The sequence below is a fragment of the Aristolochia californica genome, unplaced genomic scaffold (assembly GCF_029961685.1).
Source record: "Aristolochia californica isolate CCGP_79_NKW_82.1479 unplaced genomic scaffold, dmAriCali1.0.hap1 SCAF_4, whole genome shotgun sequence".
Classification (NCBI taxonomy): Eukaryota; Viridiplantae; Streptophyta; class Magnoliopsida; order Piperales; family Aristolochiaceae; genus Aristolochia; species Aristolochia californica.
Window position 1 is genome coordinate 7,479,484 of NW_027182103.1, and position 21,880 is coordinate 7,501,363.

Sequence of the window (21,880 nt, forward strand, 5' to 3'; positions counted from 1 at the left end):
GTTTCCAAGTAAAAAAGAATCGTTGAGATTAGATTTAAGTGAAATCAACCTCTGAAGCAACAAATATCAAGCAGCAGCAGAAAGCTTCAACTTTTGAGCAATTTTTATGTTATCAAGAACGAAATGTTATAGGGAAAATTATATATCAAAATAAATATATGTAAGTCTATTTTCTTACATATTCAACCAATTATCAATCTGAGTTTTTTATAAAGAGATATTGATCTTGGAAGAGTCTAGTATCCTGTTGCATGCAAAGATCCGAATTTAAGCCAAATTTTTTGAGTTGTTGTTATTAATCAACAATATCAAGAAAGTATCTCATGACCTACCCTTGGAAATTTTATGTTTGTTAACTAAAAATATCTAGAAATAATATTTAGAAATCATCTTATTTTCAGAAAATTTCCTTGATTTATTTGTCAAAGAGAAGAAGTGTTCCTATTCTGAATTATTAACCTTTTTGGCCAGCCACGAATTTTGTCAATTTTTTTTGGTGATTTTTAAATATTAAAAGAATATAATTTGATATCCTTGAGTATTAAAATAAGAAAAGGTTTATTTTTTGGTAAGTGGTGTCATGATACAAGAGAATATTTCCTTATTTATATTTGGAAGTAGTTGATTTTATGAAAGATCTTCTCAAGACCATGATTTGGTGGATAATTTGAATATCAACCTTTTGATTAATAAAGATATGGTTTTTAGCCACTCCCAATAGGGTCAGTAGCTCTCGGCTTGAAGTTTACCAAGGCTTGGAAATTACTTTCTTACTTCATCCTTTGCAAGCAACTTTTTACACGATTACAACTTATTATTTGGTGCACATTCTCCTTATTCAAGGATAGACTCACTGCAGATGATTTCATGTGTCCTTATTAAGGACTTTCATTATTTTCTATGTGTTATTTGGGCATCGGCCCATATCCACTAGTGCTATTATGTCTCTCTGACTGAGACATTATTATTGAAAATAGGACTTCTCGATTAGTGACTATTGTCTGCATTGGTTATTCTAATAAAGAAGAAAGCACATGGTGACCCCAATATATTATCTTCTGGTGATTTCCCATTACCCTTTTATTTGGCAGTTTTTCTCCTACCATTTGAGAGTTGGTGTCCGATGTTGGGACACCATGATGGAGGAGCTTATTACTACACTTCTAAGAAAAACCTATAGACCCACCACCTAAACAACCCTGAGAAAGTGGGTAGACTCTGTGCCCCACAATAGGGCTACTCTTCCGCCTTTGAAATTGAGTGGAAAGTATTTTTTTACTATGACCATTTGATTGGAGTATAGGGCTTTGTCTTATGGCTAGGAGTGATTTTACTCTCTCTTATATTATGCCACTTGGTCTCTTTGTAAAGAACAAAGAGACCACCAGTTTGAGGGGGAGTGTTGGAAGATATGATGAACTACCATTTTATACGGGAATATCCTATACACCATTTGTAGCAAGCTAGGAGTTTATGATGTTCTCTCACCCCCAACTTGAGGGGGAGTGTCTGAAGATGGGCCCAAGCCCACACAACCAAGGAAGGTCTACACGTCCAAGTATGTGGAAGATGGGTTCAAGCCCATAAGACCAAGGAAGGCCTACACGTCCAAGTGTGTGGAAGATGGGCTCAAGCCCACAAGATCGAGGAAGGCCACATGTCCAAGAGAGGTAGCATCATGGTAAATAAGAAGGCTTCTCATAAAGATGGCAAAAAGATGTAATTAGACAAGGAGGAACATGTCTAGTTTTATCTTTTCTTATGTAAAGCTTGTAGCCCTAAGTGCATTATGCTATAAAGGCCCTTGGCTTGTGGTAGAGCATTCATGCTCTCTCCCTTTCTCTTAATTTGTCCAAGCTCTCTGTTAGCCTAAAGGATCTCTCTCTCCCTTCCTCTCTTCTCTTCTCTTCTTCTTTTCTTCTCCTTTCCCTATCTTACTTTGATTGAGGTTCTAATCATGGGATCCTGAATTCAACAAGGAGAACAGAGAGAGAGAGAGAGAGAGAGAGGGAGAGAGGGAGAGAGAGAGAGAGAGAGAGAGAGAGAGAGAGAGAGAGAGAATTCTAAGGTTGAATTAGAGAGAGAAGAGGGGACACTTAATGATCTACCCCTTGCCTTGAGCCTCTATTTATAGTTTATGAAGGAAAGTTACAATAACTACAATACGCTTAAGGCTACAAGCTTTCAAAAGGAAAAGACATAAGTAGACATACATCTTCTTTTTTAATTGTACCCTTGTGCTATAATTATGAGAACAAAATTTAATTACTCTTTGTGCTACCTCCTTGATGTGGGTAAGGTTGTTACCTTAATGCCACTTGAGGTGTCTTCTAACACTGCCCCTCAAGCTAGTGGGAAGAAAACATTATAGATACCCAACTTACCTCATAAAACATCGTAAATACCTAGTTTGCCGCATACAATTATTAAGAACTTGAATGTGACTAGTTTGTAAGATTGTCTGCCATTTTCCGTTGTGATGAAACATGACTAAGAGATAAGATACCAACTTGAAATTTCTCTCGTATAAAGTGGCAGTCTACCTCAATGTGTTTTTTTTCCTTTCATGGAAAATAAGATTTAAAGTGATATGCATCGCCACTTGGTTGTTGCAATATAATTCCATAAAAGCTCTTTTATAGAATCCCAATTCAATAAGAAGGGATTTGATCCATAGAGGCTTACTGATAGTGTGGGTTGTAGCTCTGTACTTTGCTTCTACATTGGACCTTGCAACAACATTTTGCTTTTTGCTTCTCCATGTAAGCAGGTTACTTCCAACTATGGTACAATACCCTGAAGTGGACTTCCTGTCATCAGGTGATCAAGCCCAATCTGCATCTGAGAAACCTTCTATGTAGTAGTGATCATGATTCTTATGGACAAACCTTTTTTTCCCAAAGTTCCTTTTAAATATCTTAGTATCCTCTCCAAGGCTTGCCAATGGGTAAGTTTTGGTTTGTGCATATACTAACTTACCACACTTACTGCATATGATATATCTGGTCTGGTCACCGTGAGGTAAATACGCTTTTCCACAAGCCTTTGATATTTACATATATCAACATCTTCTTAAGAGCTTGCACATAGCTTTACATTAGCATCCATAGGATTATTTGCAAGTCAACTCCCCAACATCCATGTGTCTAGTAGATCCAAGACATGCTTTCTTTGAGATAATATAATCTCACGCTTTGACTGGAATACGTTACTTCCCAAAGAATATTTTAGAAGTCCAAGATCTTTCGTTTTAAATTCTTGGCACATATTTTTTTTACTTCTTTTATGTTGTACACATCACTACTAGTTAAAATAATATCATCGACATACACTGCTAATAATTCTTTTCCCTGTAAGGTATTCTTGATAAAGATAGAATGATCTACTGAGCACCGACTGAATCCAAACCGTAACATTGCTAGGCAAAATTTGTCAAACAAGGCACGAGGAGACTGTTTAAGCCCATACAGACTTTCTCAATTTGCATACAAACTCCCCCTCAACCACAAAACCAGGTGGTTGATGTATATTTCTCTTCTTTTATGTCCCCATTCAAAAAAGCATTTTTGACATCTGATTGAAATACCGGCCAAGAGGAATTAGTAGCTAAAGATATTAAGATGTGTATCGAGTTTAATTTAGCCATTGGGGAAATTTTTTTCTCATAATCCCCTCCATAACACAGAGTGTATCTCTTGGCAACAAGTTGAGCTTTGAGGAGAGCAACAAAACCATCTAGATTGTGTTTGATAGTAAAAAACGATTTACAATCCACATGTTTCTTTCCTGGAGGAAGAAGAACAAGGGCCCAAGTTTGATTCTCATATAAGGCATTCGTTTCTTCTTCCATGGCAACCTTCCATCCTGGATGTCTCAAAGGCTCCTGATATGACTATGGAACAGAGAAGGAAAAAATAGATGCAAGAAACTGACAACATGAAGATGACAATTGATGGTGGAAAACAATGTTTGAAATAGGATGAAAAGTGGATGGCCTAGTCCAAGTTTGAGGTTCCTTCCTTAGAGCTATGGGTCAAGTATCAAATTGTCGGTCAAATACAATAGAGGAAGATGAACTTACCTCAAAGGGATCCATAAAATCGACATGAGTGGTGTTGGTTGAGTCTTCAGGGGGCTGAAGTAGAACCGCTTCAAGTGGCACAAAGGGTTTCGAAGCTAGCAAAACTCATGAAAGACCCGGAGGCATAACTTTGAGGAATAAAAAATGTGTCCTAAAAAAAGGTGACATCCTTAGAGACAATTAACTTTCGAAGAGAGGGATTTTAATAGACATAGCCTTTTGGGTATGAGAGTAACTCAAAAAGATACACTTAAGTGATTTAGGCTCAAGTTTACTCTTTAGAGGGGATGTAATATGAACAAAGCATGTGCAACTAAAAACTTTCAAAGGAAGGGAAAAGTAGTCTTCATTTGGAAATAATGAGTATGGGGATTTATGGCTAAGGACTGAAGAAGGTAGCCTATTAATAAGGTAACAGGCTAAAAGAATGGCATGATGCCAGTAAAAGTAGGGCACCTTCATAGAGTAGACTAGGCCACAAGCTACCTCAAGGAGATGTCAGTTTTTTTCTTTCAGCTACACCATTTTGTTGAGGGGGTGTGAACACAGGATATTTGATGAATAATTCCTTGAAAAAATGATTGAAATTCACTGGATAGGTACTTATTTGCATTATCTGATCGAAACACTTTTATTTGTTTTCTAAACTGAGTGAATACTATAGCATGGAAGGATTTAAATATTGTAGAATTTAGGACTCCTTCATAATGATCTCGAGCCAAAGTTGGAGAGGAGAAGAAGAAGATAAGAAAAGAGAAAGGAGGGAGAGTTTAGAAATCAACTGCCAAGAGAAGGGAGAGGAGAGTTTGGACAAATTCGAGAAGAGAGGAGAGAACTTAATGCTCTACCTCTTAGCCAAGGGCCTCTATTTATAGTTTTTTTTTACAATGCCCTTAGGGCTACAATATTACAAGAGAATAGACATAAATAGAAATGTAATTACATTTTCATGCCATATTTATGGGAATTCTTCTTATTTACCAATATACCACCTCTTGGATGTGTAGGCTTTCTTCCTTGGACTTGGTCTCACCTTCTAACACTCCCCCTCAAGCTGGAGGAGAAAAGATGTCATAAATACCCAGCTTGTGTTATGGGACATCCTGGTTATGGGCCTGGGTTAAGTACCTATGTCTTCCTCTCCTAACAGGCCGGTCTTTTGGGTAGTATTGGCTAGGTGTTTAACATTTGGTATCAGAGCCGACCCTTGGTCTTGAGTTCGATTCCCGGCAATGCTGCAGAGGCTAGATTTAAATACTGGTAGGTTGTAGGATAAAAACCCGCGTCGGGCTAGTGTCACTGCGTCGCACGCAAAGGCTGGATTAAAATATAGGTAGGCCATAGGATAAAAACCCAGGTCGGGCCTGTGTTGTTGCGCCACCGTGGTCGTCGGCTTGTGAAGGGGGGGGGGGGGGGGGGTGATGTTATGGCTGATTATGGGCCTGGGTTAAGTACCTATGTCTTCCGCTCCTAATAGGTCAGTCTTTTGGGTAGTATTGGCTAGGTGCTTAACAGCTTGCCGGTCTTTTGGGTAGTATTGGCTAGGTGTTTAACAGCTTGCCGGTCTTTTGGGTAGTATTGGCTAGGTGCTTAACAACTTGCCACATATAAAAGATAGGATCTTAGACCTAACCGGTTTAGTAAGAATATCCTCTACTTGATCTTGTGATGAAACATGTTTGAGGGAGATTATATCCGCATGAAATTTATCCTGTATCAAGTGGCAATCCATCTTAATGTATTTGGTCCTTTTATGGAAGACCGGATATGAATAGCTACTTGGTTACCACAATATAGACCCATAGATCCTCCTTTATAAAATCCTAATTCGGTAAGAAGGGACCGGATCCATAGGAATTCACTGACTATGTGAGTCATATCCCTGTATTTTGCTTATACACTAGATCTCGCAACCACATTTTACTTCTTGCTTCTCCATGTAACCAAATTTCCTCCAACAATAGTGAAATATCCAGAAGTGGACTTCCTTTCATCAGGAGATCTAGCCCTATCAGCGTCTGAGAAATCTTCTATGTTGAAGTGGCCATTTTTCTTATAAAGCAATCCTCTTCTTGGGTCTCCTTTTAAGTATCGTAATATCCTTTCCAAGGCTTGCCAATGGGTAAGTTGTGGTTTATGCATGTACTAAATCACCACACTTACAACAAATGATGTGTCTAGTCTAGTTACCGTGAGGTAGATAAGTTTTCCGACAAGTCTTTGATATTGGCCAATATCAATATCTTCTCTAGAACTTGTACATAATTTAATATTTGCATCCATAGGTGTGTCAGCTAGGCGACACCCCATCATTCTCATTTTTTCGAGGAGGGCCAAGGCATACATCCTCTCTAAGATAATACTATCCCATACTTGGACTGAAGAACTTCTATGCCCAAAAAAAAATTTAGAAGTCAAAGATCTTTAGTTTTAAATTCATGACATATCATGTTTTTTACTTCTTGTATGTTATTCACATCATTGTCTGTTAAGACAATATCATCAACATACACAGCTAATAATATCTTTCCTTTTGAGCTATCTTTAATAAATACCGAATGATCAACTGAGCACCGATGAAATCCAAACCATAGTAGTGCTTGGCAAAATTTATCAAACCAAGAGGAATACGGACTCCCCCTCTACCACAAAACTAGGTGGTTGAATCATATAAATTCCCTAGCATATGACACCATTTAAGAAAGCATTTTTTACAGTGAATTGATAGATGGGCCATGAAGAGTTAGCTACAAGCGATAATAGGATACATACCAAATTTTACTTGGCAACAGGAGTGAAGGTCTCCTCATAATCCACTCCATAACATTGAGTGTACCCTTTAGCAATGAGGCGGGCCTTAAGGCAAGAAATAAACCCATCCATATTATGTTTGATGGTAAAAACCCATTTACAACCCACCGGTTTATTACCTTTAGGAAGCAGTGTTAAGTTCCATGTCTAATTTTCATATAAGGTTTGCATTTCCTCATCCATAGCAGTCTTCCGTCCTGGATGTTTCAAGGCCTCCTAAAAGGATTGCAAAATATAGATTGAAGAAAGAGATGCAAGGAATTGATAACATTGAGACATAAAGTTGGATATAGGATGAGAAGAGGTACAAGTACGAGGTTCTTTTCTTAGAACAATGGGTTGAGTATGAAATTACAGACCAAATAGAATAGGGGAAGGACTTACCTCGGTAGGATCTTGTTGGAAGCTGGGCCCAAGCCCATACGACTAAGAAAGACCTACATATCCAAGTGTGTTGGAAGATGGGCCCAAGCCCATATAACCAATGAAGGCCCACACATCCAAGAGATGTGGAAGATGGGCTCTAGACTCATATACAAAGGAGAAGGCCCAAGGCCCATACAATGATGTCATGGTGAGTCCTATACAATAAGAATTCTTATAGAGCCAAAATTATTATGGAAGCAAGTCTCACATAAGAGTTTTAGTTTAAAGGTGTTTTAGTGATGTTAGTCTTCTATTATGTTGAGTTATTTAATTATGCTAGAACTTATCTTTAAGTGTTAGAGTTTGGGTATAATTGGGACAAGGGTAGTTTAATTGTAATTGGACTCTACTATTTTCCTCTATTATAAATAGTGGTTCATGTACTCTGATTACATCAAGTCAATGAAGTTTTTCTCTCTTTCATAAATTCAATAGATCTGAAAAACTCCACAGGTGTGGTGTCGGCGGATGCTTCGAGGGGTGTAGTGACATTGACATTCAATGGCACAAATGGACGAGGAATGGTAGGAGAGAATGACAAACCCAGAGGAGCATCATTCGAGGAATAGAATGAGGTGTCCTAAAAAAAGGTCACATCCCTAGACACAAGTAACCGCCGAAGGGTAGGATTGTAATAGACATATCCTTTTTGGGTGCAAGAGTAAACCAAGAAAATGCACTTCATAGAAAGAGGATCAATTTTACTTTTTTTAGGAGATGTGATATGGACGAAACAAGCACACCCAAAGACCTTTACGGGAAGAGAAAATGGGTCTTCACTTTGAAATAATACAAAATAGGGAGTCATATGACCAAGTCCAGATGAAGGTAACCTATTGATAAGGAAACAGGCAGCAAGTATGGCATGAGGCCAATAAAAGTAGGGTACCTTCATGGAGTAGAGGAGACCCTGAGCAACCTCAAAGAGATGATGGTTCTTTCTTTCGGTAACACTATTTTGTTGAGGTGTGTAGACACAAGATGTTTGATGGATAAGGCCATTACCTTCACAGAAGGACTAAAACTCACTGGACAAGTACTCCTTAGCATTATCAGACCTAAATACTTGAATTTTCTTGCCCAACTGGATTAATACCATTGCATGAAAGGCCTTAAAGATAGTAAATATGTCAGATCTTTCTTTAAATAGATATAACCAAGTAACTCGGGTAAAATCATCACAACAAAAGCAACAAAATATTTAACTTGAGTAATATTGGACACTCTCAAGGATCCCCATACATCATAATGTACTAGAGAAAAGGGAGCAACACCTTTATTGGTAGGGCGAGGAGAATATGTACTGCATTGGTGTTTGCTTAATTGAGAAACCTCACAATTTAAAATAGACAATGACTTTAAAAAAGGAAATAAATGTCAAAGAGAAGATGTGGAAGGATAGCCAAGCCGGTTGTGCCAAAGTTGTGCTTCAAAAGGAGAGGATGAAAGTGCAGCTAACTAAGGCAGGTCTAAGTAATACAAAAACCCTTTTCATGGCCTCCACCAATCACCCACTTCGCTGTTAGATCCTGAAATTCACAAGAAGAGGGTGAGAAGGAGACAAAGTAATTTAGATGTTTTGTGAGTTGACTTATCGAGAGTAAGTTTAAAAGGAATTGAGGAACAAGTAGGACATCTTGAAGTGGGATAGAAGGTTTAATAGAAGATGATCCATTTCGAAGTACTTTAGTTTGGGTACCATTAACTATAGTAACAGACTTATTGGGAATGTATGGAGATAACAAAATTAGCATATGTTTGTTACCTGAGAGATGTTCGGAAGCTCTGGAGTTTATTATCCAAGATTAAGAGGAGGAAGTGGAAGAAAGCATACCTAAAGCAATAGTGGTAGCAGTTGTAGGTAAAGATGTAAGGGAAGAACCCATGAATAATTTCAGTTTTTTGAAATGTTTCATAGCCTTCATGAGTGGAGTCATCTTCCCGATTCATGATTCAGCCTTTTCTTTCTGTTTATCATTGGTAACGGAAGCTGGAGTTTTCGTGGCCCATTTCAATTTTCCATGAAGTTTCCAACAACTTTTCACAAGGTGGTTTTGACCATCACAATAAGTGCAAATTTGAGGCTTTGTGCGAGAGTAGCTAGGACCAGTTCTACCACCTCTTGTTCGGCCTCCTCTAGTATTAGGAATTAAATGCCCTAATTCCAAACTAACAAGAATAATAATAATAATTGCGGAAGAAAGGAAAAACAAGCACGAAAACAAGCAACACGATTTATATAGGTTTGCCTCAAGGTGAGACTACGTCCTATCTTCCACCACTACAGTAATCCACTATGAAGATGGAATAGTTTACAAGAGAAATCACACACTTACAGGTGTTTCTCTCTAACATCTCAGGTTGCAACTCGAGATGCTCCTTGGATTAAGATGATTAATAAAACCCTAATAGCAACGCCCCTCTTCTATAAAGAGAAAATTAGGGCAACCACGATACAAGAGTAAAATTCCCAAATTTCCCTTAATGAAATAACAGTTAATATATCATGGATCGGGCGATCAACGACCAACTCAGCGTAGGGCATTAATTAGGCTGCACAACATAAAAATCTCCCACTTGAACACTAATCCATCATCAATGCCTCCTCTGCAGTGACAACAACTTCTCAATCCTCAAAGAGAAGTCACTCTGAAGTTGAACGCAACTTCATTTTCTTGATCGTAACAGTCTTTGTCAACATATCAGCCAGATTCTGACTCCCTTTAATCTTCTCAAGTGCTAAGACTCCATCCTCCAAAGCCGATTTGATGAAGTGATAACACACCTGTATGTGCTTTGTTTTGACATGATAAACAAGATTATTTGCTAAATGAATAGCACTCTGACTGTCGCAATAAAATACGTTCTTCCCATGTTTGAGACCTAATTCTTCCCAAAAAGACTACAACCATATGATCACTTTGTTGGCTTCGATCATGGCAACATATTCTGCCACAGTAGTGGAAAGAGCAACTATCTTCTGCAACTTAGAGACCCATTTCACTGGTATACCACCCAATGTGTATACATATCAAGTGGTATTCTTCCTGCCATCAATGTGTCCAGCCATGTCAACATCTACATAACCCTATAATCCCAAGTCTGACTTTCTGAAATATAAGGTTGAGTCTGCAGTGCCTCTCAAATACTTGAGAATCCACTTCACTGCTTCCCAATGTTGTTTACTAGGATTACTCATATATCTTCTCACAACTCCCATTGCATGAGCTATGTCATGTCTAGTACATACCATGGCATACATGAGACTACCAATAGCATAAGCATAAGGCACATTGGCCATGTGGGCTCGCTCCTACTCTATAGAAGGTGATTGTGCCTTAGATAGCCTAAAGTGACTAGCCAAATGAGTACTAATTGTTTTTGCATCATTCATGTTGAATCTGCTCAGCAACTTCTTCACATATTCGTCTTGTGACAGTTTTAAGACATCAGTATCTCTAGTAATCCACATCTCAAGGATTTATTTTGCAGCACCCAAATCTTTCATTGCAAACTTCATTGACAACTCCCTTTTCAAATTATTTATTTCCTATTTTCAAGCACCTGTTATCAACATGTCATCAATATATAGCAGTAGAGTGATGTAGGAGTCATCAAGCTTCTTCTCATAAAAACAATGATCTGCCTGGCACCTCAAGAAACCATTACTACTCATAAAGGTGTCAAACTTCTTATACCATTGTCTTGGGTCTTGTTTAAGACCATAAAGGCTCTTTTGAAGTTTGCACACCATTTTCTCCTTTCCTTGTGCTTTGAAACCCTGTGGCTGCAACATGTAAATTTCTTCCTCCAAATCACCATGAAGAAAGGTTGTCTTTATAAGTCTTCATTTGGCACTACTCCAAGCATTGTTCTAATAGTAGTCAATTTCACTACTGGAAAGAAAATCTCAATGTAGTCAATGCCTTCTTTTTGCTGAAAGCCCTTTACCACCAATCTTGCCTTGTACCACTTGTTGCCATCATGTTCGTCTTTAATTCGGTATACCCATTTATTCTAAAAGGCCTTCTTTCCTTTTGGTAGCTTGGTCAACTACCATGTCTAATTGGATAACAATGAATCCATCTCATCCCGCATGGCCAACTCCCACTTGGTTGATTCATCAACTAGCATGACTTCCTCATAACTCTCTAGTTCACCTTTATCAATCAACAAAATATAATTAAGTGTAGGGGAGTACCTATGTGGTGGTCTGCTAATTCTGGCAGATCTTCTAAGTTTAGTCATAGGAATGTTCTGATTTACTTATGGGGGTATGTTCTCCTAGTCTTTCTAAGCAATATTCTCCATCTCAATAGTTGGAAGTTGTCTCAACTAAATCACTTCTGACTTCTTGGCTTAATCACTTGTGCTCTTAGACTTAGTTCTAAACCTGTCTTTATACAAGGCACCTTCATTGAAGATCATGTCCTTGCTCCTGATAACCTTAAGACTGTGGTCATCCCAGAAGCAATAACCAAACTTGGTACCACCATAGCCAATAAAGAAACATAATTTAGATTTGGCATGAAGTTTACTTCTAGCAGCAAAATCAATGTGAATATAAAAAACACAACCAAACACTTTCAAGAAAGAAAGGTTTACCTCTTTCCCGCTCTAGACCTCTTCTGGTATTTTGTAATCCAAATGTGTTTAGGGACCTCTGTTGATCAATTAGGCAACAATGCTAATAGCCTTAGACCTGAACATCTTTGACAATCATGCATGTAATCTCATGCTCCTAGCATGCTCATTCAAAGTTCAGTTCATCCTCTCAGCCTCACCATTCTGTTGACGCTTTCCAGGGATGGTCTTCTTCATCTTCATTCCATTATCAGTACAATACCGCTTCAAATTATCATCTACGTATTCTCCCCCATAATCTGACTGTGGGCACTTCACCTTCAAATTTGTCTCATACCCAACCATTACTCTCCAACTTTTGAAGGTATCAAAGACATCAAATTTCTTTTTCAGGAAATAAACTCATACCTTTGTGCTTGCATCATCAATAAATGTCACATAGTAGTTCGAACCACCAAGGAAAGTAACAGCTGAAGGCCTCCACACATCAATGTGAACCAACTCCAATTTTGTTGTCTTTTATTCCTTTCCGGCTTTAGGAAAGCTAACCGTTTTTTGCTTGCCAAAAATACATCCGTTACACAAACTTTTATTTACAGTTCTCAACCCTGGTAGCTTCCCTTTGGACTGAAGCACTTTCATTCCCTTCTCACTCATGTGATCGAGCCTATAATGCCGCAAGTCAGAATCAGTAACAGCATCAACAACTATAATCGTGTCTCTGCAACTGGAAGTGATGTAAAGAGTTCCAGTTTTAACTCCTCGTGCAACAACCATAGATCCATTTGTGACTTTCCAGGTAGCACCATTAAAAGTCACATTACGACCTTCATCATCAAGTTGCCCTAGTGAGATCAGATTATGCATAAGTTTTGGTATATGTCTGACCTTGTGAATTTTCCACACTAACCCATTTGATATCCTCAAACTGACATTACTAATACTAACAATATACAAAGGTTCTCCATCAGCAAGATACACCTTCCCATGATCTCCAGCAACATAATTCTCCATGATCTCACGATGTGCGGTAGTGTGAAAAGAAGCTACTAAATCTAACACCCAAGAGTCAATAGGGCTATCAACTGACAAGAGTAAAACATCTTGTACCTCTTCAGTCACCACATTTACAATATTATTTTTCTTTTCATCCTTCTTCGGTGTTCTACAATTATTCTTTATGTGACCAGACTTGCTACAATTCCTGCACTCCACATTCCTTCCAAATTTGGACTTACTTCTACCATTCTTTGACTTCCCTCTACCATTACCCTTATTGGAATTTCTCTATAAGTACCTACCCCTAGTATCGACACTTAGGGCAGAAATAGATGTCGACGATTCTCTAGAGTCCTTTCTACAAACTTCCTCTGTAAGAATGGTATCTCGAACATCATTAAAGATTAACTTTCCGTTGCCTACAGAGTTTCTGACCACAACTGTCATAGGCTCCCATTAATTTGGCAGAGACGCCAAAAGAATTAAAGCACAAACCTTATCATCAAATTTAATTTGAATAGATGTCAATTGTTTGATGTTGAATATATGGAAATGAGAAATAATTCATTGACTTGATGTAATTAGAGTACATGAACCTCTATTTATAATAGAAGAACGAAGTAGAGTCCAATTACAATTAAACAACCTGTCCCAATTAGTCCCAAACTCTAACACTTAAAGATAAGTCCTAGCATAATTAAATAACCTAATATAAATAGAAGACTAGCATGACTAAAACACCTTTAAACTGAAACTCTTATTTGAGACCTACTTTCATAATAATTTTGGCTCTGTTAGACTTCTTATTGTGTAAGACTTCTTATGCCACCTCACGTGATCATGGTGGCTCCCATATCTTATGGGTTTCGGTTCATCTTCCAACACTCTTGGATATGTGGGTCTTCCTTGGTCTTATGGGCTTTTTCCCAACACATTTGGATATGTGGGTCTTCCTTGGTCGTGTGGGCTTGGACCCATCTTCCAACACTCCCCTTCAAGCTCGGGGTGAGAGAACATCATGAACTCCCAGCTTGCTGCAACTGATGCATAGGATCTTCTCGTATAAAATGGCAGTCCTCCAGATCTTCCAACACTCCCCCTCACGTTGGTGCTCTCTTCCATGAGGCCTAGTTGGCATAGGATAAGTGAGAGTAAAATCACTCCAAGCTGTATGACATATCTCCATACTCCAGGCATAACCAATGCTGGATGTAGGGCACACTCCTATCATTCTCAGGTAGTGGCACTCCTATCTTTCGTAGGTAGTGGATCTATACGTAATGCTCAAAAGTGTAATAGAAAAACTTCTCTACCACCGTGTCCCTCCACAGGACAACGACTCTCAAGTGGTAGGAGTAATAAATGTCAATTAAGGGGGATAACATATATGTAGTAATAAGCTCCTTCATGACGGTGTCCCAACCTGGGTACCGACTCTCATAGGTACAAATGGGTGATAAATGCATGTCATTCACAAGACAATGATAAAATACGTGATACGTGATAAATGCCTGTCATTTGCAAGATGGCAATAAAGGACGTGATAAGTGGGTATATATATATATGTGTGTGTGTGTGTGTGAGTGTGTGTGTGTGTGTGTGTGTGTGTGTGTGTGTGTGTGTGTGTGTGTGTGTGTGTGTGTGTGTGTGTGTGTGTGTGTGTGTGTGTGTGTCTCATTGGACTTAAAACTCCCATATACATGATGGACTTAAACTCCCAACCAAAGCAACTCTCAAAAGGTTGGCCCAAAGATGTATGTGAGAGTCAAATAAAGGATGGTAGGAGTAAGGTTGTCAAATAACCAATAGGTAATGGATAAATAGGAAGATAGGATTTTGAGGCTACCACATCTTCAATAATAATGTCTCATCCAAAGTGACACAATAACTATAGAGGAAATGAGCCTGAGCCCATATAACATGAACCAAAATAATAAAAATCCTTGTAAAAGAACCCATGAAATAATCCGATGCGAGCATCTGCACCAAATAATATGATAACCAAGGAATATGTTGTGAATACCTCAAAATGATAATCCAGTCGGAGAAATAGAATCGAGTCGAGCAGAGTCAGGTATCACCAATAATTACCACAATTATTATTGCGAGTCAGGATTTTTTATCTTCAATTTTCTTTGCTGAAAAAATTTCTTCTTAGATGCAAAAAATTTATCATTTGTGCTCCCCCTTTCTTGAATATTTTGTTCACATAAAACTGACCACAACATATGGAATAAAATACATCTTTCTTGTACTTCTTCTACTTCTCCCCCTCAAGTTGGGAGGTAATGGCAATGTTCCCAGCTTGAACCAAATAACATAGTGTTATGGATTCAATAGCACATCGAGTTACACAAAGGAGGAGGACATGACTCACTGAGTCACCAATTTAACTTTCATAATTTATATTGCTTTCAATTTAATTTTTCATTAATTATGTAATGAGTTGGGACGTAAGGGCAGAATGGGTATTTTTAGCCCTAAAACACTATGACGTCAAAAACCCTATTTAAAGGGTAAGGAAATAAAAAATAGAGATATATAGAATTAGATTAAACAGGATTGGGAGTTCTCCTTAACGAGCTCTAGGGTTGGGAGTTCTCCTTGACGAGCTTCAAAGGTATGTGCTTCATTTGATCTTCATTCTTTTCATCTTGATTTCTGCTTGCCTTAAAAGTGTTTGAGATCAAGAGAGGGAGAGAGTTAATTACTCCTTTACAAAGTTTGAGAAGGGTTTGTGGCTCTTCTACAAACTAGCAGCAAGAAAGGAATGATCTTTCCTTCATTCCGAACAAGGAAGAGGAGGTGTTTTGGGTTGGATATCGAACAACAGATTAGTGAGGTAAATCTAACCTCTTTTCCGAGTGTAGTAAGATTAGAATTCATCTCTTTTCTTACGTTAGTCATAACAGTGCTAAAGATAGAAACCCTACACCTTTGACGTGAATTCAAGAAGGGGTTCCATTGTTGGGGTCACAAACAGTACCTTGGATCTCCTAATTACGTAGAGGTTTTAAGAAAAGGAAACTCCTTTTCAAGCCTCACGCTAACAGCAAGGGCAAAGAGAGTCTTGCGTCATTACTTCGATCAAGAACCCTCTTGACGTGCTAGATCCACAAGGACTTCGCCGAGTTACTAGATCCATGGCTAGGGACCATAACAACTTGGTATCAAAGCAGGGTAACACATCGGAGATCAGAAACAATGATTTAAGGGAGTTGATGATCAAAGATAAGGCAGAGAATGAAAAAAAATTTGATCAATTCCTGGAGATGTTCTCTAAAATTAGTCTCAATATGGAGAGATTGAATGGAAGGGTGGATAGCATAACAACTGGTCTAACAACGGGAAGAAACACCATTCCGAAATAAAGAGGAGAGGACCAGTCACATAACAGAGGGGGAGATGAGTTGGTTGGGCGCACCGGTTTCCTTGGCCAACAAGGACCCTTCAACCAGGGAGGAGGCACTCTACCCAGGTATACTAAACTTGATTTCCCTACTTTTAATGGTCCAAAGATCCGTTGATTTGGTTGCATAGGTGTGAAAAAAATTGTAGCCACCAAAGAACAACAGCTCATGATATGGTAGGGTTGGTTGCTTCCCACTTACTGGGGAAGCACAACTTTGGTATCGACAAGTTGAGGTAGATAGATTTTTGGTAGACTGGGAAGAATTTAAGGAATTATACACTGTGTTTTGGTCCTCCAGCTTACAGCAACCCTTTGGGGAATTTGGTATTGTTATGCCATACTGGTTCAGTTGAGCTATATCAACAACAATTCTAGGAAAAATTAGCAAGGGCAGGCCGGATGGTTCGGGTGGATCAGCAGGTAAATTTATTTACGGCAGGCCTTAATGAGTCCTTATGGCTAGAGGCGGAGCTACATGCACCCGTCGACTTAGCCAGAGCAAAGAATCTAGCTCTGGCAATGGAACTTCGCCAGAGGTCCAACACAGACGATCAGCGTGGCAAGGGGAGCGGAGCACTTCCTCCTCTTGGCAAGGACGACGAAAAACTAGTTCTCAGGCGTTCCAGTCAACAACACCTCCTTAGAGAAACACCCAGGGTATGGCAGGGGATACAAGATCTAGTAATCCTCCACCTCGGTATATAAAAAAATTGACAAGTGCTGAGATGGTGGAGCGGTGGTCAAAAAATTTGTGTTATAACTGCGATGAACAGTATCGAATAGGTCACCAGTGTAAAAGGTTGTTTTAGTTAGAAGTGGATGAAGTAGATTACCCAGATGATATGGAGGAGATTGTAGAGGAGGAACCACCAGAAATATCCTTGCATGCCATTACTAGGCAGAAACCGCCCAAAACTATGCAAGTCAGAGCTCAGGTCCTCGATCAGGAACTGGTGGGACTAGTGGATTCGGGAAGTAGCCACAACTTTCTTAGCTTAACTGTGGCTCAGCAACTGCAATTACAGATCCTACCACATCCAACGGCCACAGTCTCCGTGGCCAATGGGGAGAAAGTTCCTAGCTACTGGATCAACAAGGCGGTAAATTTTTCTATTGGCTCTTCTTTATTCCGTGCTGAATTTTTTATCATTCCTCTGGCGGGTTTTGATATGGTATTGGGCATAAAATGGTTACAAACATTGGGACCCATTATGTGGGACTTCTCTGCATTAACTATGAGTTTTGTTTTGTGGGGTAGCCACGTGCTCTTACAGGGGAGTCAACTAGACAACCAGCATCACCTTCTTTCTATGCACACCCGGGACACTCCTGATAGCACTATTGATACTCTTATTGAGGAGTTTTTTGATACCTTTCATGAGCCTTCAGGGCTCCGTCCTTTGAGGCATTGTGATCACCGGATTTGTCTGAAACCAGGGTTTGACGTGGTGGTTGTTCGACCATACAGGTATCCACACCTACAGAAAGACGAAATTGAGAGACAGTGCCAAGCGATGTTGCAACAAGGCCTTATTCACAGTACCTGATCCCCATTCTCTTCACCCATTTCGATTGTGAAGAAACATGATGGCACATGGCAATTTTGTATTGATTATCGGGAATTAAACGCCCGAACAGTGAAGGATAAGTTTCCGATTCCAGGCGTGGATGAGCTCCTAGATGAATTACATGGCTCGTGGGTCTTTACTAAATTGGATTTACATTCAGGATATCATCAGCTGCCCATGCAGCCCGCCAACATTGAGAAAACAGTATTCCGCACACATCACGGTCATTTTGAGTTTGTGATTATGCCATTCGGGTTATCCAATGCACCTTCAACTTTTCAAGCTCTGATGAACGAGGTATTTAGCACTTACCTTCGAAAATTCGTACTCTTTTTTTTTTTATGATATACTCATATATAGCAAGTCCCGAGAGGAGCATGCATCGTATTTAAGGATTGTGTTTGAACTATTACGAGCACATCAACTCTATTTGAAGAAATCAAAATGCTCCTTCGCAGCATCTCATGTTGCTTATCTTGGCCACATTATATCACATGAGGGAGTCACTGTTGATCCCAAGAAGATCCAGGTAATTCGGGAATGGCCACATCCACAATGTGTGCTCGGCTCTGCGGGGATTTTTGGGTCTAGCGGGTTATTACTGCAAATTTATTCAGCATTATGAGCCTATGGTAGCCCCTTTGACAAATCTCCTTAAAAAGATTTCATTTCAGTTGACTGAGGAGGCTTCACAGTCCTTCGAGGCCCTAAAAAATGCTCTCGCCTCCACCCCTGTTTTAAAGCTTTTGAATTTTGATGACTTGTTTGTGGTTGAGTATGTTGCATCAGGAGGGGGTATTGGGGCCATTTCAAAATAGCAGTCTCATCCCATTGCATATTTCAGCAGACAGTTGGTAGCTCGTCATCACGAATTAGCTGCATATGAGAGGGAATTAATCGGATTGGCCAAGGCCATCCAACACTAGAGGCCTTACTTATGGGGCCATGCATTTCTCATTCGTACTGATCATTCTAGTCTCAAGTTTTTACTTGAATAGAGCCTCACAACTTTGCCACAACAGCATTGGATCAGTAAGTTAATGGGTTTTCATTTCTCGATTGAATACCGTGCGGGGAGATTAAACAAGGCAATAGAGGCCTTGTCCAGGCGTTTTGAACATCAGCAACTCGTATGTGTGATCAATCGGCCTCGTTTCCTCATCCTAGAGTTGGTGCGTGATGCACAGGTCACGCTTCCTGGTCTACAGGAGCAGCACAAAAAGGTTAATGAGGGGGACTACGGATTCTAAGTGGTCCATTAAGGATTCCCTTATTTGTTACAAAGGGCAAATTTACCTTCCCCACACGTCCGAGTTGATTCCAGCCATTTTTTCAGCTTATCATGATAGTACACATGAAGGTATTCAGAAAACCTTACAGCCCATTCGAGCCGATTTTTATTGGCAAGCTATGAAGACCTCCATTGTGTCATATGTCTCCGCCTGTCAGGTATGTCAACGCGACAAATCCGATCATTTGAGTCCTACCGGTCTTCTACAACCGTTCACCCTCCCTACCCAGGTTTGGGCCGATATTTCCCTGAACTTCGTTGAGAGTCTTCCATTGTCAGCCGGGAAGTTAGTTTTATTCATGGTGGTTGATCGGTTTTCCAAGTATGGCCATTTTATTCCATTAGCTCATCCATTTACAGCTTCACGAGTGGCACAAATTTTTCTTAAGCAGATTGTACGATTACACGGCATACCAAAATCTATTGTCAGTGATCGGGACACGGTGTTACAAGTACTATCTGGAGGGAATTTTTTTTGCTTGAGCGGTACTAAATTGAAGTTTTCCTCCGTGTATCATCCTCAGTCCGATGGCCAAACTGAGGTGGTTAATCGCACCATTGAAATGTATCTCCGGTGCTTTGTGGGAGATCGGCCGAAGAAATAGGTTGAATGGCTACCATGGGCTGAATATTGTTACAATACTTCGTTCCACTCCATTTTGTAATCCTCTCCTTTCAAGGTTCTTTATGGACGGGAGCCCCCTCACCTTCTCTCTTATACTAGAGGCTCCACCCTTGTGGACGCCATTGATCAGGCCCTCATGGATCGAGACCAGGTATTACAGACAATTATAGATCGCCTACACCTGGCGCAGATCGCATGAAGGATGTCTACGACAAGGGACACCGAGATGTTTCTTACAAGGTAGGGGACTATGTGTGGTTACGCTTACAACGATTCCATCAGTAGTCCATTGCGGGAGCAACGCACCACAAGCTCTCCCCCAAATATTTTTGGCCTTTTTCCATTATTCGGCGTGTGGGACAGGTGGCCTATCAACTTCAACTACCAGCCACGGCCAAGCTGCATGATGTGTTTCATGTTTCACACTTGAAACTATATACGGGATCACCGTCTACTTCCATTCCGTTTTTACCTCCGGTGGACAATAGACGCCCCTTGGTGGTGTTATGCGCACATTTGGTTGACGACCAGTGGGAGATTCTAGTTCAGTGGACGAATATATAACCGGAAGTAGCTACCTAGGAGCAACTCGACAACTTCAAACAGGTCTACCCAGCTTATGATCTTGAGGACAAGTTCTTTCTCCAAGGGGAGGCAGATGTTATGGACTCAAAAGCACATCGAGTTACACAATGGAGGAGGACATGACTCACTAAGTCACTAGTTTAACTTTCATAATTTATATTGCTTTCAGTTTAATTTTTCATTAATTATGTAATGAGTAGGGACGCAGGGGAAGAATGGGTATTTTTAGCCCTAAAACAATATGACGTCAAAAACCCTATTTAAAGGGTAAGGAAATCAAAAATAGAGAAGTCTAGAATTTGATTAAACAGGATTGGGAGTTCTCCTCGACGAACTCTAGGGTTGGGAGTTCTCCTTAACGAGCTCCAAAGGTATGTGCTTGATTTGATCTTCTTTCTTTTCATCTTGAATTCTGCTTGCATTAAGAGTGTTCGAGATCAAGAGAGGAAGAGAGTTAATTACTCCTTTCCGAAGTTTGAGAAGGGTTTGTGGCTCTTCTACGAACTAGCAGCAAGGAAGGAAGGATCTTTCCATCATTCCGAACAAGGAAGAGAAGGTGTTTTGGGTTGGATATCGAACAACAGATTAGTGAGGTAAATCTAACCTCTTTTCCGAGTGTAGTAAGATTAGAATTCATATCTTTTCTTACGTTAGTCATAGTAATGCTCAAGATAGAAACCCTACACCTTTGACATGAATTCACGAAGGGGTTCCATTGTTGGGGTCACGAACAAAACCTTGGATCTCCTAATTACGTAGAGATTTTAAGAAAAGGAAACTCCTTTTCAAGCCTCACGCTAACAGCAAGGGAAAAGAGAGTCTTGCATCATTACTTTGATCAAGAACCCTCTTGACGTGCTGAATCCACAAGGACTTCGCCGAGTTACTAGATCCATGGCTAAGGACCATAACACATAGATGTAGTAACCAAAAATATTAACTAAAAAAGGGGTAAGAGAGATATTTTCCTGATATAGTTGATCAATAAAAGCAACTCAAAATAAATAGTCTTCTTTGGAAACCTCTTTCCTAACTAATAAACTCAAATACTTCATTGACTTGATGTAATCAAAGTACATGAACCTCTATTTATAATAGAGGAAGGTAGTAGAGTCCCATTACAATTAAACTACCTTTGTCCTAATTACACACAAACTCTAACACTTATAGATAAATCCTAGCATAATTAAATAATCCAATATAAATAGAAGACTAACAGGACTAAAACACCTTTAAACTGAAACTCTTTTGTGAGACTTGCTTCCATAATAATTTTGGCTCAGTTAGACTTCTTATTGGGTAAGACTTCTTATGCCACCTCACGTGATCATGGTGGGTCCCATATCTTATGGACTTGGGCCCATCTTCCAACACACTTGGACATGTGGGCTTTCCTTGGTCTTATTGACTTGGGCCCATCTTCCAACACACTTAGATATGTGGGTCTTCCATAGTCGTGTGGGCTTGGGCCCATCTTCCAACAATTGACGATCCTTCT

General features: G+C 39.6%; 1 protein-coding gene across 1 annotated transcript; it reads left to right on the plus strand.

Annotated features, from left to right (window-relative positions):
- The first annotated feature begins 16,712 nt into the window (after positions 1–16,712).
- LOC137963073 (uncharacterized) lies at positions 16,713–18,699 on the plus strand. Its single transcript, XM_068810253.1, has 5 exons — positions 16,713–16,970; positions 17,123–17,852; positions 18,042–18,178; positions 18,318–18,410; positions 18,499–18,699. The coding sequence occupies exons 1-5, from the start codon at positions 16,713–16,715 to the stop codon at positions 18,697–18,699; spliced, it is 1,419 nt and encodes a 472-aa protein (XP_068666354.1).
- Positions 18,700–21,880: the final 3,181 nt, after the last annotated feature.